The sequence below is a fragment of the Synchiropus splendidus genome, chromosome 10, assembly GCF_027744825.2.
Source record: "Synchiropus splendidus isolate RoL2022-P1 chromosome 10, RoL_Sspl_1.0, whole genome shotgun sequence".
Classification (NCBI taxonomy): domain Eukaryota; kingdom Metazoa; phylum Chordata; class Actinopteri; order Syngnathiformes; family Callionymidae; genus Synchiropus; species Synchiropus splendidus.
Genome location: NC_071343.1, coordinates 12,697,030 through 12,715,600, shown reverse-complemented (window position 1 = coordinate 12,715,600; position 18,571 = coordinate 12,697,030). Strand labels below are relative to the sequence as shown.

Here is an 18,571-nt window from a genome sequence, read left to right as displayed (position 1 = left end):
GAAACCCAACTGACCAAATCGTTAAATTCAATAAATTGCATACATCTTCTGATGCAAATCAATGAGTAGAAAAGTAATCTGCGTCATGGTGTTGCCTGCAGGGAGGCAAGTCACCCACATGATGCGCACGATGAGTTTATGTCCCTGGAATGAGGCCACTGGTGCGGCCGCTCAGCCCCCTGCGCATGCAGTGATCAGGCGTCATTGACCCGTTGGATTTGTTGAAGACCAAAAACCAAAATCCCACAGGCTTAGTAAATATTATGGTATTTATAGCTCACAAGGTGGTTGTTCAGTGTTACACAAATCAGGTTTTTAAAAAAGCTTTACTTGTGAATCTCACTTTTCATGAGTAGATCCGTATGAAAAGAAACTGAAGTAAATGAGTGACATTACAAAAAAAAAAAAAAATCCAAGACGTGCGTATACACAAACATTTTATTTTGGTTAAATAAAAGTCTAATCAGAAGGTGGGAAATGAGATTGAAGCGTTTCAGATCACAAGGACACAATTACAAATCCTTAAAACATCTCCACAATTTCCGGCCTTGCTCCTTCCAGCCTCCAAACAACGTAAAAAAGAAAAATAAAATACATATAGAATGCACAGTTTCTGTCACTTTGCTTATTTGTTGAGTTCTCGATTAAGGACAGGATGAATTCACCTCTTAATGACAATACAAAAATTGAATCTGCTGGCTAAAATGGTTCTGGACTAGATGAAGAAAACCTCAGAGCACATTTACAGTACGTACTCCAGCTCGTAGCGGACATACATGTTCTTCTCATCGTTGTAGACCTGCGGGTAGTGCGCGATGAGGGCGTCCTGGGAGCCGATGTAGATGGAGTTATAGATCTTCCAGTAGACGTCTCTGACTTTTCTGGCTGGATGGAACAATCCCTGGAAAAGGATATAAATGGAACACTTGGATTACCATGATACTGAGTTGGTCCACTTCTTCAGGAGCAGCACTGGTTTATCTTTAAAAAAATGAAGCAGCTGGACTGTTCGGTTTTACCTGTAGGCAGTACTGAAGCATTCGACAGGGCCCGATGGCGACCCTCAGACCCTCCAGAGCCCCCATGACAGCCTGGATGACGTGTGGGGACGTCTCAAACACGTTGGGCCATACGTAGTTCAGGAGATGGTTGAGCGAGTCTTCGCATCCAAAGCCATAGACGCCCAGTGACATATGCTGGACCACTGCACTCGCTGTCTGTCTGTGGACCAGGTCTCTGCACAAGGACAAGAGCAGCGTTAACAAACTGGACGGTGAATGTGCACCAGAATTCATGTTGCCTCACCTGTCCATGAGCGCGTCCTCCAGCAGAGGTGTGACTGCGTAGATGTAGTCTTTGCCCATCTCTCCAATATATTCAAACAGGAAGGACAAGGACTTGAGCACGCCATTCTGCACATTGAGCTCTGGGACTCTGTACTCATTCATGAGGGCGGGGAGGACTGTGAACGGTGAACAGGTCTCAGCCACGATGGCGATAGCGACAGTTGTGCAGACTCTGTTCTGACGCTCTTGGACCTTCAGGTTATTCAGCAGAGTGGCCAAGACATCATGAGGTCTGTTGGTGGAGTAAAATACACATCAGAAAACAAGAACGGAGAAGTTTCTGTTTAGATATGGAACCATCCACTCACCCAATAGCCTTGGCGATGTAACCGAATGTGTTGACAGTGGCTCGACGGATGGCCTTTTTGTGAGCTTTGAGCAACTCCAGCAGCTCAAAACAAATTCTCATCCACTCCCTGGCTGACACATATTCTGCACCTCTGAACAACACACAAAAAGGTTGTCAAACTGCTGTCAGAAGTTGTAACTGCAATCATATTTTAGCTGTGGTAGCAGAATGAAGAGGCTTGGGACCTGTGATCACTCACCTGTCAGCAATTCTGCCAACCAGGTCGATACAATTTTCCTGCACTTTCTCATGTCTGTTCTTCAGGATGGGGGTCAATCGAGGAAGCAGGTCTTTGATCGGAGGCGTCATCTTAAGCATACCTGCAGAAAGACGTTCAGATTTGCATCAGCTGCAGAAAAACATTCCAATAAGACATGACCAACAAAAATAAGGGTCACCTACCGATGACATTAACGATGGCCTTCAGCGCTCCCAAAATGCTACCCAGCACTTCTGGGTACTCCTCTCCCAGGTACTCGTACAGCACTACACCCAAGTGACCCATCAGTTTTTCCTCCTGGCAGGTCTTCATCACCACAGCAGTGCGGGAGATCAGATCTGCAGCCTGCTGACGAACCTTAGCAGACTTGTTGTTCATACGCCACAGCACAGTACCGCAGATCTGCGGCAGGTATGGCTTCACACGCTTCCCGAGGGCGTTTACGACCGTACCGAAACCATTCAGCATCACAGAGTCCTGGGAACAAAACAACCCAGGTTGTTATAAGATCAGGCGATTGCTGCTGACTCTTCATGTGCGGACGGTCCTCACCTCTGTCGTCTGCTCCTGGAAGGCATAAAGGATGCCGTCGATCAACTGCTCCTCAAGTTTGTGGTCAATGTCTGCTGCGCCCAAGTTGCCCATGATTTTCTCAATCGTTTCCATCACCATCTTCCTGTACTGCTCAGCTTCATCTTTCAGGTCATCTACGATGCGGGAAATAATTTCTGCGGCTCCAACCTTGTTGGCCAGCTCCACTGTGGTGTCCACCAGCTGTTAAAAAAAGATCACAAATGGGTATTGAAATAAAGGAGCTCTTCAAACTTGATGTTCCATTTCCACTGCAGTAACAGCCTTTGTTATTTCAGATTGCGTTTAATAGTGCTACACCATTGCTGGAATTGTTCAGATTGTTCCCGAGTGTGCAACTTTCCATGCCCTCTATCTAGTTATGAGTTGGGACATGAACTCACCTGTCTGTAGTTACGTCTGTCCAGCGCCATCCTGTGCTGCCAAAAGTGCTTAAAGAAGGGAGGCAGGATCTCCGTCTTAATGTAGTTTGCTTCCACACCATCAGTACCGCAGCACTGCTTCACCACCTAGAAGGAGAAGGGGTATATATGAATTTGGGACACCCAAGTTAAGATGTGAGCTGTGAACTCCTACTGCAACTAGTAGGGGTAGAATGACATCTTACCTTGAGCACAATCTTCTTCATTTCTTCATCAGGGGACTGGAACTCTCTGATAAGGATCAACATCACCTCCCTGGTGTAGTAGTTGGCATACTCGGCATCCATCAGAGGGATCAGGTAGCCGATAGCTTTAAGGAAGGCAGCCAAACCCTGAGGGGAAAAAAAAAAGAAAAGATACATCAGCTACAATGATATAAAGACCTCAGAGTGATGTTTGATGCTGCCAGGAGTATTGTTGGCCTGTTTTCTCAACCACCGCTGACAGGATCACCTCCACTGGAGAGACACTTTCGCAAGCAAGAATTCACACTGTTGTCACAATCAGACACAGTGCTGGGTGTTGATCTTGCAAAAAACACTGAACCAAGATAGAACTCCTACCTTTCCTCTGTGTTGCCTGATACCCTTCCAGAGGGGCTTGAGGACGGAGTCAAAGGATTCGATACCATAAGGAGTGGCAGCTTCAGCAAGAGCAGCGATAGCCAGAGCACTGATGGTCCTCACTTTCTGTTGTTCATCAACCAGACCTGGTGAAAAATAAAAACATCAATAGCGTACTTAAGCACTTGTTTATACTCATAATTAACATTTTCTCTAAATAATAACTAGGGATATGCAACACTCAGTGTATGTTGTTTGATCATTTGATCAAGTATACTATTGCTTTGTGGACTTAAATGCCTTTTCTGTTGGTGCTGTGACATGTCAACATGACAATTCTCTCCTCGTGGGACTAACAAAGGATATGCAATCTAATTCACAGGGGAATACACCAAGACTGACCGTGTTCAATGATCTCAACCAAGCTGCGGAGATGGGGTAAAATGGCACAGCCCATGAGGATGGCGATCTGCTGCACAATTTTGATTCCTGTGTGCCGGGCCTGCCAGGACTTCTTGCTTTTGCACACGGCTTTGAGGAAGGGCAGCAGAGAGGGAATGCCGAGGGCAGAAGCCACCACAGCGAAGGCCCTAGCTGTGGTGTTTCTGACGTACTCATCCATGTTGTCAATATCAGGTCGCATTGTGGAGATCATAGTCGCCAAACCTGCAGCCTATTGAAGTGGAGAAAGACAAGAGAGGAATGTTAGGCAATGCTTTAGATGACCTTGTACAATGTGTAACCAACGGGTGCAGGGTGAGAACAGGCATGGGAGCAAGTTCTCATGCCTGCTAGCTCTCATGTTGGTATTCATCTAGCAAACTTCTAGCCCTGATCTGACCACAGACTGGTCGAACAGGCGAGAATAGTTTGCAGGAAACATCAAGAGTCTAACCTTTGCCAAGTTGGATATGATCTCTCTGCCTTCCACTCTGGCGTAGTAATCTTCATCAATCAGCAGTGGCTCAATCACCACCAGGATCTGAGTGAATACAAGATGTGTTAGGTAAACAAAAACAAAGTAATCGTCAGACAGTTTCCCTCCTCTTACCTTGTGCACGTAAGGTCTGACCAGATCATCCAGCTTGTAGAGAATGCGGTCAATGACTTTGACCAGCAAGTGGCGCTCTTGGTCCTCCAAGGTGGGAGACATGAGCAGCGGCAAGATTTGGTTGAAGAGGGGTCCAGCTCCAAACTCACGGGCTTTATCAGTGATCTGTCTCAAAGCAGCCTGAGAAAAAGGAAAAAAAAAACAGATTTGGTCACAAAGGAATCAAATTTTAACCAGGGAAAATTCCACATCTAAACATTTGTCAGCTCCTCCCAGTGAAGAAAGATGGTCAACACTTTGACCAACACTGAGAGGTGCAGATCCTTAAGAGGGAAATTCTTTAGCAAGTAAGTATTCACACTGTAGCCATGGGAGGGGCTTAGTGCTGGGTGTGAATCTTGCACTCAAAATCAAACTGCAGGTTGATAATTTAAAAAAAAGATAGAATACAACTTGTCTTTTAAAAAATGACTAACCTTCCTCATGGGTGGTGTTCCATTTTTAATTTTGAGGAGCAGCTTCATGATCTTTCGCTCCTTCTGTTCCTCAGGACTCAGAGTAGATTCATCAACTTCCACCTGAAATGACCCAAAAAACATTAATTCAGAGGTCTACCACAGCAAGCAAAATGTGTTTGATTTACTGCACATCATGTTCTCACCAGAAGCTTGTCAAAATACTGGATGTCATCAGGTTTTAAGAAGGGCAGGTTTCCTGAAGGCTGGTCATTCATTTGTTTTGTGGTGCGGTCCTCCACTTGCATGTGGAAACCTGTCATGCCTCCGATGGGAGTCGGGGTTGCTGACAGTTTGCGGGCTGGTGTGCGAATTGGCATGTAGCCTGCTGGAGGAGGAAGTACCTACGAACATATGAAAAAATTGTGAGCACAGTCAAGTCAAATGAGAACAGTCAAATTTGTGTGGAAATCAGACACCAACCTTGTATCCTTCTGGAAACATGGCATCCAGCTCCTCATCTGTGAGAGGGCGATTCCTCTCATCGATTTCCCTTTCCCACCTCCATGCTTGCAACTGCTCTGGAGTCATGTTGACCAGATGACCTGAAAAAGATTAAAGTGATATAAAGTTACATTGCTTGCATTTACTGAAGAAGAATGTAATTTCAAATGCCTTTACCAGTTGCTGGAGTCGACAGATTCATTGCTGGGGTTCCGATGGGAGTTTTGCCAGGAGTGAGTAGCGGTGTTGAGGAGCCCATCTGACTCGCAGGGGTCTCATCCCATCGAGACTTTCTTTTACTGGCTCCTGGGGTTGGCGTCTCACCCACTGACTCATCTCCTCTGTCAGTACGAGGCGTCTCAGCCCAGCCACTGCCATGACCAGGTGTCTCCCTCTCTGTCTTTGGCGTCTCATCCCAACGGTTCTTGCGGACACTTCCTGGAGCACCACCATGACCTGGGGTTGCATGACCTGGCGTGTCCCTCCCAGGTGTGGCAGCACCAGCTGGTGTGTGGCTGGGAGTAGGGTCCCACATTCTGGTGCTAGGCGTAGCCCCAGGGGTTTCACTGCCTTTGGGTCTGCCAGGGGTTTCCTCCCATCTACTGTTTGAAGGCGTGTGCGCAGGAGTGTGACCTGGAGTCTGCAAGACAAGCAAAACGCAAAACTCTTAGTTCAATTTCTCTCTTTCGTCAGGACAAAGACTGGATGTTTCACCTCAGCATTGGAGTCGGCCTGGTCCCAGCTGGACAATTTTTTAGGTGTGGCATTTGAAGGAGTTTGGTCGGCTGTCTGGTCCCAGCGTCGTTTGCGTTTTGCAGCGGCTTGGCTGGCAGCAGACCCGTTGACAGCTTTCAGCTCCCCTGCTTTGGCCTTCTCAACCATCTGCAGCCGAATCTCTCTCTAAAACAACCCAAAAGAACAGGTTATGAATAACCTATATAAAAGAATAACTTATAACAAACTTTAGCAGCCCGTACCTCCTCTTTGGACAAGTTCTGCTCCCTCATGACGTCGACGTAAGACCTGACCTGCAACTTTGGATCCGGTGTTTTGCCCCCTGTGCGAAAGAGCACCAACAAAAACAAAAGAAACTCATGAGTGCACACTCTGGGGACCAACTCTTTACACAAACACAGTGCTAACACTGAGATTTTTTTTTTTTTTTTTTTACATACAAGTCTATACAACTGACTTAAACAATATGATGATAAATTACATTGAAAGTCATTTGCCTCTTACATAGACATAGCATCTTAAAGAAAAACAAGCAGATACATGGAAGCGCTGAGGTTGTTGTGTTTTCTTTAAGTGGATACACAAGTTATTGCCATCGCTGATGCAGGGGTCCTGGTCTGCGCTCTTCAGAATACGTACACTTTCAGTGCCAAGGGTCCTTCTGCAGTCTTCAACCGGCAGAAAAGAAGCCTAGAAAATTTCTCTTTACCATTAGTAACACTTTGGAAAAGGGTTTGAACTCACACACACAACAATATACCACCTGTGTTGCATTTCTTATGGAACCCTCCCCAAAATTTGGGAAAAGGAAAACTAAAGAGGAAAAAAAAAAACCTAACCAAAACCCATACACTTCTAAATTTGAGGTTAAATTAGAAGCAAAACTGGATCATTATGGCCATCCAAAAGTGACCATTACGGTCAGGTCATTTAAGACCTATACAGCGGACTAACCCTTCTACTCCCTCAATAAAAAAAAAAAAACTCCACTTCCAACTCCAAGATCACAAAACCCAGGCACCTAAAATGCTTAATGGATTCGGACATAGTGAAATGCATACTTTTGGCTTTTGCCACTTTCAGCTGCAGAGGATCCCATCCCCTTTCTACCATCAAGTAACTGAATCCTGACCAACTGCTCACTTCTGTGTTCCCCATAACCTACACAGGATGAGTTGCTGCACCCTTAACAGAGTGCAGTACAGGACTGGCAAAGCAGTACTGCTGTAGGAGAGAAATTAAGGACAGTTAGTAAGGGCCTGTTGTATTTTGGTACACAAATTTCTTGATAACATATTTCTATTTTACAGAGAGAGTGTAAAATAAAAATATATTTACACAAAAACTTTGTACAACGATCTCTCTCTACATGCAGGCTTTTTCACAAGCCTTTGTTCCATGGAACGTTGTGTATTTAGGACTTGATGTCGAAAAGAAAGTTCCATTTGAACTAGCAGTAAAACTAGATGGGAAAAAAGGCCACTTGATAAATATGAACCGCACTGTAACCATCATTCACGTGTAGCCCAAACAGACGAGCACAGCACTAAATTTGGAGAAAGAATAACTTTGTTTCATGTCAATGCTGGGAGACCAAGTTTCCGTTCCTGCTCTTTCATGCACTGTAGACCTGTCTACACATTAACAATGCTTCTGGGGACATCCACATGATATCAAATTCAAATTGTTGACCATCTCATGGGGTTGTTAACCCTTCGACACAAAAACACAACCCCTTGGCAACCCACGTTTGTTAGGTGATATACATTTTGCAAATAACACCCAACAACCTCTCCCAATAAAATATGGTAATCCTATTGTTGGTCCTTGCTTCAAAGCACTAGAAAATCATTTTAAGAGGTAACTTTTTTTTAAAAACCTTACAAAGCTACCGGACAGCTGAGGTGAAACAAGCACAGTTCTTCGAAGAAAACAACAATACAACCTTGAACCACCAAGGATTGACCACAGGAAAGGTATCATGTCTGGGAAGCAAGCTACTGCATTGTGGTCGAAGGGTTGAACAAAACACTGATAATCACGTCTCAAAATAAACAATAAGGGAAGGCAAAAATGGGATAAAAAAAAATCAAAAGTTTAAAAAAAATTGCTAAATTTACCATCTGCAAAGGGGTCTAGACGCTCAGGTGAGATGATCATCTGCATCCGTCTGTGTTTGTATTCATCTTCACGATCTGCAATCTTTTGTGGACGATGCTCCGCGAATGGGTCGTACTGCAAGAAATTGAAAGAATGTGTTAAATGGAATATACGCCATGATCAAGATGGATAATGGAGCAAAACATATCTGCCTAAATTTTTGTCCTTGTCGAGGAACACCACCAGAATTAAAAAGCAACACTTACGGTGTCATCCGACTGTGGAATAGAGTTAATTATGGCCACCGGCGCATGATATCCAGGCTTCTTTTGACCCAATAAACTTGATGCTGCATCCTCTTCATCATCCTGAAACACCGAAAAACAAGTCACATCAGAACTTCCTATCAACCAAAACTCCAAAGCTCAACTGCAACAGATGAACAGGAAACACTACATTCTCTCAAACTGTTAATCGCATCACAAATTCATGTACTTACATCTTCTTGTTCATTCGCAGCGATCGACGTCACATAACCAACAAAACGATTATCACTGCCTCCATAGATTTCCTGGTCATAAATGCCGGTGGAGTCCAGTCCAACACCCTGATCTCCTTCCTCAATGAGGTTGGCCTTCTTCCCCTGGATCTCCAGGATCTGGGCCTCAATATCTTGTAGGGAAGACACAACAGCACGTTAAAATGAAAGAAAAGTCACTCGTTTAATGCCTGAGGAAACATACAGATACAAAAAAGGAAAAATCTGCCATTGTGCCTCAACAATATTGTGTGTCAGAGTCATACAAGCGTATATTAAACGTTTATACCATTTTTCCAGTGCCAAGTTTACTGATTTACAACACAAAGACGAACTTTTTCAGACAAGCAAGTTTTGAGTCACATTTTTATAACTAAAGTTCTACATTGAAAGCGGTCTATTCGTATTCTAATGTTTTGGAAACTGCGAACAAAGAAGAGACAACGCAAACGAGTAGTGTTCGGTTTGTGTAATAAGTTGTATTGCCTGAAATTATAAGCGCTATGGGAAACAATAATTGAGCGATGCCAAATTTAACGAAACGTCAAGGGGATACTCAAGATACTGAAACACATTTCGAGGTATTGAGATGATGCAAAGTCTTCAACGGTTGTACCGCGAAACATGCCGCGCGAACCCTTTGTAATCGAAAATGGTGCCATGCAGTCAGATCGAATAGTGGAGAGGTTACTCGTTGCAAAGGCACTCGTGAAACAGTCGGGCAAAACTGTATTTGATTCGAAGACCTCTTCGAAGCGTGGTATACGCTGCTCAATCGTAGCTAATCCGTTAGCCACCAGCGCCATTATCTAAATCGTGCGTAGTCGTGTCGCATCAAGGCCTCACTGCATTCACGTTGAAATGTATAAAACAGTCATCAGCAAAACACCATCTGAACACCACATATTCAGCAATGTAAACTATTACACCGCCTGGTGCGAGATTTATCAGAAGAAATGCGAAAATATTGTATATTAGTATTTCGTTACCTTCGTGTGTTTTGGCCATGTTCGCCATTTTGCTGCTGCTGCTCGGGACTGAAACCAGAAGTGCGTCACTCCAAATATCCGGCTGGAATGATTAAAAAAAACAAAAAAACAACTTTATTTAAAATGTTCATAGAGTCAGCCTGACGTAGAATTCTGGGCTGTTTTTTCTGTTAAGCTGCATATTTGTGAACGTTTACTTTTTTTTTTTACTTAATTCTCTCATATTCTACAGTTTGTTTTTGTTCAATATCCAGTATGTCACACTGATGAATTCGTGAACAACCCTTGTCTGTGGTTTATTTACTTCTGTTGTTGTTTATTGTTGTTTTTATTCATTTATTGTTTATTTATTTATTTTGTTTATTATTTCTTATTATTATGTTTTGTTCATTATTGCACTGGTTGGTTGGTGGGATCCTCACTGACCTTGGCAATAAAGCTGATTCTGATCTCTGCTATCTTTATTTTGTTTCCATCTTTGGATGGACACCATCCACCAAACAGCACATGATCCTTCACCAATGTCAACATTCAACATTCTTCACCAACATTCAAGTCTACAACATGAATGTTTACACCATGAAGTGAAGTTTACAGAATGTCTGTCTGTCTGTCTATCTATCTGTCTGTCTGTCTACCTATCTGTCTGTCTGTCTGTCTATCTATCTATCTGTCTGTCTATCTCTCTATCTGTCTACCTATCTATCTATCTATCTAGCTATCTATCTGTCTATCTGTCTATGTGTCTGTCTGTCTGCCTGTCTGTCTACCTATCTATCTATCTATCTGTCTATCTATGTGTCTGTCTGTCTGTCCGTCTGCCTGTCTGTCTATCTATCTATCTATCTATCTATCTATCTATCTATCTATCTATCTATCTATCTATCTGTCTGTCTGTCTGTCTGTCTGTCTGTCTGTCTGTCTGTCTGTCTGTCTATCTATCTGTCTGTCTATCTCTCTATCTGTCTACCTATCTATCTATCTATCTAGCTATCTATCTGTCTATCTGTCTATGTGTCTGTCTGTCTGCCTGTCTGTCTACCTATCTATCTATCTATCTGTCTGTCTATCTATGTGTCTGTCTGTCTGTCCGTCTGCCTGTGTGTCTATCTATCTATCTATCTATCTATCTATCTGTCTGTCTGTCTGTCTGTCTGTCTGTCTGTCTGTCTGTCTGTCTGTCTGTCTGTCTATGTGTCTGTCTGTCTGTGTATTTTTATTTATTTTTTGTGTAATATCTTGAAGGAGGACATGATTCCGGAGATAGTAAGTTTTCCTATTAGCTTTTATTCCGCATTTGTAATTGATAACGATACATATAAATGGCATGATAATAATTGCATTGTTGGGTTCTGTGTCAAGGTTCTCCGGTCAACATATTCAGGGAAGACTTGGTGCATTACCTCGTAGTTAAGGTGGAAGGTAGCCACCGCGAAATCTGAGCCAAACATCTCGTGACATGTCTGCGTTTACGCCCATTCATAAACAACACTGGCAATAGCCAATGAAGTTATAGCTAATGTGCAGCACATGTCCAATCACAGAAGGCTATTTGAGAGAGGCGGGACCTGTCTCCGAGTCCTTAAGCGTTTGGTGTGACGGAGGCCGCCGCAGAAGCGAAGATGGCGAGAGGGAGTCGGAGCCTGCGGAGAGTCGCCGAGTGCTTCAGCAGACTTCCGAGCGGTGCAAGTCGAGAAATCCATCCCAAAAACAACGTCAGGTGAGAGTGAAAACCGTCCCGACTATTCTAAATGGTCTGTAAGGCAGCAATTTCCAGGGGAGAGTTGTTTCCGACGCGCTTGCGGTTTGAAACACTTAACAGTTTACTTTGCTTCGATGTCACTCTGGCAAAAAGTGAGACATTTCGGTCGCGATCCTTTAAAGTGAATAACATTTTGTTTGTAGTTTGATTTGACAGTGGTTCTTTTCGAAAAAAAGTTGATACAGTTGAACAGTTAATAATAAATACCTCTACTCAATGGGGAGATCGACCACCGAAACATATTTGTTTAGTTATGAAGACATATATTTACAACTTAATATACATAAAAACAGTGCTCATGTCATTTGTAGCTGGACTCGCTTGTCCAACTTCAAATGACTTCCCTTCAAAACATTGAACTTGCTCTTGCTACTCGTTGTAGAATGTATTGCTACCCCTATGTTTAAACTACAGAGATAATATATAACTTGCTGCATATTATTCAATTAAACTGTATTAATAAGAGTAAGTCAATATAAAGATAGTAGTGCCATGCATGAGTGGATCTTTATTGTGAACCTACTGTGTTAATAATACAATTTGTAATACGTCTTTGTTGCTTGTTTGTCATGATATTAACACCAGTAACATGGATAGCACAGATAAGGAAAATTTCAATTTCTTTCACAAAGGGTGATTTACAACATTCCAGCAGCCGATCAGAGCTGGTAAAAAGCAAACTAAACTGAATTCTTCATAGGAACTGTTGTTGCTAAACACATTAGAATTACACCCACCTGTAGGACCAGATCAATAAATCTATTTTTTTAATAACTCTGTTAAGGCCTCTTAAATACAAATCACATGGGGGCACCTGCTATGACCAACATAATTTTATCATAATAACTATGTAATAGCCAGTTGGTTTTTCTCTGCTGATCATCATCATCTTGACTTTCTATGTGTGTGTGCAACATGTATAAGATGGATATTATTCCCATTAAGTATCATTTCAACGTCTGTTCTCTTCTTCCAAAGTTATTTTTTATTACTGATATATTTACATTTCCAGGGCTCGGTAGGAGCACTGCTTCTGACCTGCCTGTCAAAAGAGAAGTGCAAGTGTGTCAGGTGCCTCGAATTTCAGATTCAGGTTTCTGTGAGGGAACACACTGGAGAGCCAAAGCAGGCCACGAGAAGCAGAGAACAGCCCATCTAGCTTGAAGTTCATGGCAATGGTGTTCCTGTCACATTATGCTGAGTGGCATCACAAGGGCCTGGATGGTCACGCATGTGCCTAGAAAGCTGTTCTGCTCTGCCAAGGACATTTTGGAACACGATAGCATTAGCAAGACTGAACAATTTCAGCGCTTTGACTTTCAACACAGTTAAATCTACAGCATCCTTCAATGGAGCTAGTCAGTGTCAAAGGTCAGTGACATCTGCCGACTGCAAAACCATTTTGTTGAGAAGTAAAATATGAAGTTGAAAATGATGAGAAGTGCAGTTAGGTAGTCTCCTGAAAGATAATAGGGGTTCCACGGCTCACTGTGAATCGTTATACTGTTATTACTGTTTACATTTCAGAAACGTGGACTAACTAAAGACTAGACAATATTGCCAGTTTTGGTTTATTTGTTCACTTTTCTCATCACCACTTGCTCACTTGATATCAAAGACCTGTTTGACGACAACTATGGAAATGTGCGAGAGATGAGATCTGCGACATGCTCTTCCTCAAACACTGCTTTCATAGCAGTTTTGCACTGAGAAACAATGTATTGCAGCCTGGTGATTGTGTACAGAGAGACCTATGATGTCCATCTGAGTCTTGAAGTAGAACAAGTCTTGTCGCCTATATTTCATTTGAAACCGCAAAATAGAAAGTAGTATTAGGAACATACAGATATACTTGAAGAACATGACAAACATGAAGCTATTCAGAGTGAATGATGAAATGAAATGAGTTGTCAGGTTGAATCAGTACAGCGTAACAATAAGGTGGCACATGCCGGTTGCTACTTCCTGTAGCTCAACAGTTGGATATGGTGAGCTCCTGTGTCACTGTCAGTGAATATAACATCAGAATTTCATAAACTATTATATCACCAGAAGAGAGCAGAGGTCAGGAGTCAAGTGTAGTTTCTAGTAGTGGAACTTTAATGAGTTAATTATGATTAATTAATTACAAAATTATTACAATTATTACTAAAAACATTAATTTAATTTAATTGAACAGTTTGCTCTCCAGACAACAGGGAACCTTTGTAAGTGTAGGAGTTCCTGGTCCACTGATCACACCGATGCACAAGACAGGTGGCAGCTAGGATGAGAACAACAACAACAAACATGGAGGAATCCCTGAACAAAAGCAAACAAAAGCTTCTGTTTGCTTTTGTTCAGGGAGGTTTTTCACTACACAATGGCCAGGGTTTCCACTACTCTGAATGGACTTGAAATTCTTATAAAATAGAAATTCTTATACAAATATTTGTAAGATATTAAAAGAGCTTTAGTTTAAATAAGGTGATATGAAGACTTGAATATAGACACCATCGTGGTTTATTGTGCTATTGTCAAACTGATGCAGAATAAACAATATTTTGTTGTTTAAATGTATGTATGGATCCATCATTTTATTCAGTAATATACCAAATTCATTCAAATTGAAAAAAGGGGCTTCTTGTGGTAAGTAGTGTCCAATTCCATTCAGATAAATTGACACAATATTAGATAGGAGTGCTAAACACGCTCTGTGGTCTATACTGTATTTTTGTCAAGGCAGTGGGTGCTGCTGTTGCGCCAGCAGGCCGTGTAAGTTTCCTGGGTCCATATTAGTGTCACTGACCCCTGGCTGTGTGACGTGCTGGATTTTGAAAGGCAAATACTTGGCAAGTGTTGCAAGGGTTTTCCATGGAGAGGCTCCTGTTTCAGTGGCGTGGCTGCCCACTGGTTTGTTTCATGATAATGTTAAATAATAGTTAGATCATAACATAACAATAACATGTCTGGCTGTTATGGATTTGGGTCAAGGTGAAAGCAGCTCAACAACACACTTTTCTGCTCTTGCACTTGTCTGGGATCAGATACCTGTCGTCATGCGGGATCCTGATGACGCGGGCGCCGTCGCTGCTGGGCGCCGCGATGCCCGCCCGTGGAATGGTCCTGCCGGCGCGCAGCTTCTTCAACCTGGCTGATTCATTCTCCAAAAGAAAGGAATACTCAGAGAGACGTGTCATCGGGTGTGTACCTCGAGCCTGCTTTCACGTCATCCATTGTGCTATTCTCAGCATGTCATACTTTCACTCTGACAACAAAGTGGTAATAAGTGCAAAGCCTGCTCCACAGTCACTAAATCCGTTGGTATAAACCCAGCAGCTAGTTCAGCTGACACAGTTATATAAGTGTTGTGTAAGACGCTCTCTTCCCCGCTCAGGCATCGATGAGAACGACGCTTTATTTAGTTCCTTTAATCACCCTGCTCACGTCTTAACTTGCCTTGCTTCACCTTGATGTGCCCCTTGTTCCAGCGTTCTCGTTCGCCGACCCACTTTGTGCCTGAGCCAAGAATTCTCTGCTGTTATGTCACAGCTGGTGACCCACATTTGGTTCCTGGCATGTGGCTTCCATCTGACGTCTGACGTCCTCACGCTTGTTCTCTCCTGAACTCAACAGGTATTCCATGCAGGAGATCTATGAAGTGGTGGCTGGAGTGGAAAACTATCGCCTCTTTGTCCCCTGGTGTAAGAAGTCGGACGTGGTGTTCAAGCGAGCTGGCTTCTGCAAGGCCAAGCTGACTGTGGGCTTTCCGCCAGTGGTGGAGAACTACACTTCTCTTGTAACCACGGTGCGCCCCCACCTGGTCAAGGTAGGCAGTGACAAGATATTCAAGTTCTGTTGGCTTCCTAAAGTTGCTGCATTCATTTGCATTAACCGATTTTATTTATGACCAAACAGTCATTTACTTACAGCTACTTACTTACAGAACTGCTTGCAAATGTGAGGAATCATGTTGCTTTATTTCTTTTATTTCTCCTAGACTACTGTTGTTATGCAGAGGCTGCTTCAGAGCGGTAGATTTAAGGGCAATATTCAAGGTCCTGGTTTAGCAGTCCATCACTGACATCCTCCTCAGGCCGTGTATCGGCAACACCTTCACGATGCCATACACATTCTAACACAGTGGTGTCCATTATTCCATTGCAATATATAGTAAACAAAAATTTCTCAAAAGTGACTGGTCAAAGTCAAAACTATTTAAAAAGATTCAATTTTATTTATTTATTTATTTCATTACTGAGAGTGAGTTACCATAAACTTACAAACATGAAATGCATCAAGTTTGTCTCTGTGACATAAAACAAAATAAAAAATAAACAAAATAAAACCAAAAAAAGATTGTTTCCTTTTTTGTTTCCTTTAACAAGCCACGAGAAGCATCCTAACTTCATTTATGGAACAGAGACTATTTAATTTATGACAGCACATTTCACACGACTACATTCATATATATACTGCCTATACACAGCCTTTAAAAGATCACCTCGTTCCACATGAAGAGAAATAGTATGCACTGTTGAAAAGTGAAGTTATAAAGCTCAAGGTTATTTCGACGATTTTATTGTTTTAGTCTCCTTGTACCTCATCTCTTCATTAGGCTTGGCACCTACAACGCAGGAGAAAAAAAATGACAGAGAGAAAAAAAGAGACTAAATAAAAAAAAAATACATCTTGCACATAGAGACACTGTCATTTCTTGAATTACCATTATTTTAGTGCCCTACATTTGACACCCAACACATTTTTAGTCTATTTGTGTGTGTTTTTTGTGGATGTATTTCATGTCTTGTTGCTATGCTGCCAAAGCAAACAACATTTCTAGATTGTGGGAAGAATAACGGGAACTACACTAAAATAAGTCTCATTTTACTTCTAACTCAGCTAAAATACCAGTCATTTTTGAACCAAAATATTAAAATATGGCTCTCGGCAGGGAATGAAATAGCCTGAATATCTGTAGGTAGTAGAATGAAACATTTTTTCTTGCATTAGCGAGAAAAGGAAATGTGCTGCTGCTCTCTCGCATGCGAGGAAGTTGCGCTGACATTGTGTCTGAACAAGATACTATTTTGGTCTTGCCTATTGACATGATCGGTTTCATAATGGAACAAATAAGCGGCAGTTGGGACTAACCCAGGACTCAGATGCAGCAAATACTGCAGTAAAAATTGTTATTTTTGTGTCTCAGGCTTCCTGTTCTGATGGTAAAATCTTCAACCACTTGGAAACAGTGTGGCGTTTTAGCCCCGGGCTGCCAGGTTACCCTCGTACCTGCACCGTGGACTTCGCTGTAAGTAAAAGAGCCATCGCAGCGGCGCCACCTTCGTCTCACTTGTGAACAAAACCCCTCTCTTTACACAGATCTCCTTCGAGTTTCGTTCCCTCATCCACTCCCAGCTATCTCACGTCTTCTTCGACGAGGTGGTCAAACAGATGGTTTCTGCTTTTGAGCGCCGGGCGTCGAAGATACACGGAGCCGAGACGCCCATTCCTCGTGAGCTCATGTTCCACGAGGTCCACCACACGTAACATCCCACCACTGCACACACGCCGAGAGACTAACCAAAACCAGCCGTGCCTTTCTCACCGACCAAGTTCTAACACCTATCAACTCCCTGGTTAAGAAACAGGTGCTAGAGACAGTCTTTTCCATTACACAAAGATTAACCAAAAAAAGTCACCATGCTGGTTCGTGTTTGTGCGTCTGTTTAGGCAGAAACTCTTGCACAATATTAGCCTAGCAGCCATCACCTGCACATACAGAGCCAACTATTCCCTTTTTAACAGTAGAACCATGATTTACTCCACATCCATTACACTAGTTTGTTTCCTAAAGAAATTTGAATTTTCGCCGTGCAAACCTTCGGCTCACACCGAACTTACCTTTCACGATGAAGGTCACGTGTCAGAGGATCAATCTATTTACAGCAGCATGGGAGAGTGTTGGCAGGAATCAAAGCAGTATTAATCTGACAGTAGGAAGTGAGCCTCATGAGGAGAGCTAATCTGAGATTCTGCCTGTTTTAAACTTTAAACTTAAGTTACTGTATATTTAACGCCGTTTTCGACTCATCATTTTGTTATATGTTCAAATATTAAGGTCATTGTGGCGATGGAAAAACAAAATGAGATGTCAAATATAATAACGTTCTTGGGAGCAGTGGTGGCATGTGGGTAAAAATAAGCAGGGGGTGTGAAGAGCTGGTGTTTATTGTCATGTGACACGAGAACTACATTGAACTCAACACCGCTTGGTTCAATTTGGGATCATATTGTTACTCAGTTTTGACAAAATATAGATGATAAATTTAAGTCTTTGAAGGAAGGAGTTGCTGGGAAGGTGAGCTGTACCGGGTCAAACCTGGAATATCTTTGGCAAAATTATTCAGGTCAAATGAACCAGCTGTGCCAATATCATTGTTCTCCTTGTTTTGCATGAAAGGGCAGAAGCATGTTAGACACCCTGTCGACAAACTTTCATTTCAGTGTTGTGTTGTCTTTCAGAAATCCACACCTTCATTTACCGTGTTCTCAGTAAGGGGTTCATCTTTATGTTACACAATCCTCTTCGATGCTGGACGTTTTTTAAGTGTGCAATATCTCGGTGTTATTTTTAACGCAGCTATGTAAGAAGTGCAAAAGTCGGGTCCAGCTGTGTCCAGGTCATCCACCTTGACCTGCTCTGTCAACCAGCGTCACAATTCAGCACCACTTACATCGTGCCTCTTGTCCCCCAGCGACGTATTTATCATTAACATATTTATTAGCTTGAGAGCCAGTGTAAATATCACATCAGCATATGTACACTGCTTTTTAAGACATGGGTGAACTTTGTTTGTTTAAATGGGCGTCGGGGTTTGTGTAAACAAAGGTGTGTTTTAAAACTGACTGCATGGTTTATAAAGTATTTTCTTTTCTACAAAAATGGCTCCTTGTCTTATTAATA

The 18,571-nt window shown here is 42.5% G+C and overlaps 2 protein-coding genes across 6 annotated transcripts; one reads left to right on the top strand and one right to left on the bottom strand.

The window, feature by feature from the left end:
* Window positions 1-424: 424 nt before the first annotated feature.
* On the bottom strand, window positions 425-9,945 carry sf3b1 (splicing factor 3b, subunit 1). Of its 5 annotated transcripts, XM_053876918.1 has the most exons (23): window positions 9,864-9,945; window positions 8,836-9,008; window positions 8,603-8,704; window positions 8,357-8,471; window positions 6,479-6,558; window positions 6,216-6,401; window positions 5,679-6,141; window positions 5,481-5,602; window positions 5,204-5,401; window positions 5,019-5,120; window positions 4,543-4,722; window positions 4,387-4,473; window positions 3,894-4,164; window positions 3,492-3,637; window positions 3,114-3,260; window positions 2,890-3,015; window positions 2,468-2,689; window positions 2,098-2,392; window positions 1,895-2,015; window positions 1,655-1,786; window positions 1,306-1,578; window positions 1,020-1,236; window positions 425-901 (listed from the first exon to the last, which is right to left on the bottom strand). In XM_053876918.1, exons 1-23 carry the CDS (start codon window positions 9,889-9,891, stop codon window positions 743-745), a joined length of 3,945 nt encoding a protein of 1,314 aa, XP_053732893.1. In that variant the 5' UTR covers window positions 9,892-9,945; the 3' UTR covers window positions 425-742. The 5 variants fall into 5 exon arrangements, 4 of the variants coding, with proteins under 4 accessions (XP_053732893.1, XP_053732895.1, XP_053732894.1 ...); XM_053876920.1 differs by lacking the exons at window positions 8,357-8,471; window positions 8,603-8,704; window positions 8,836-9,008; window positions 9,864-9,945 and adding exons at window positions 6,876-6,926; window positions 7,402-7,418; XM_053876919.1 differs by lacking the exons at window positions 8,357-8,471; window positions 8,603-8,704; window positions 8,836-9,008; window positions 9,864-9,945 and adding an exon at window positions 6,876-7,411.
* Window positions 9,946-11,484: 1,539 nt separating this feature from the next.
* On the top strand, window positions 11,485-18,550 carry coq10b (coenzyme Q10B). Its single transcript, XM_053877838.1, has 5 exons — window positions 11,485-11,583; window positions 14,652-14,807; window positions 15,241-15,433; window positions 16,814-16,915; window positions 16,987-18,550. The coding sequence occupies exons 1-5, from the start codon at window positions 11,486-11,488 to the stop codon at window positions 17,152-17,154; spliced, it is 717 nt and encodes a 238-aa protein (XP_053733813.1). The 5' UTR covers window position 11,485; the 3' UTR covers window positions 17,155-18,550.
* The last annotated feature ends 21 nt before the right edge of the window (window positions 18,551-18,571 follow it).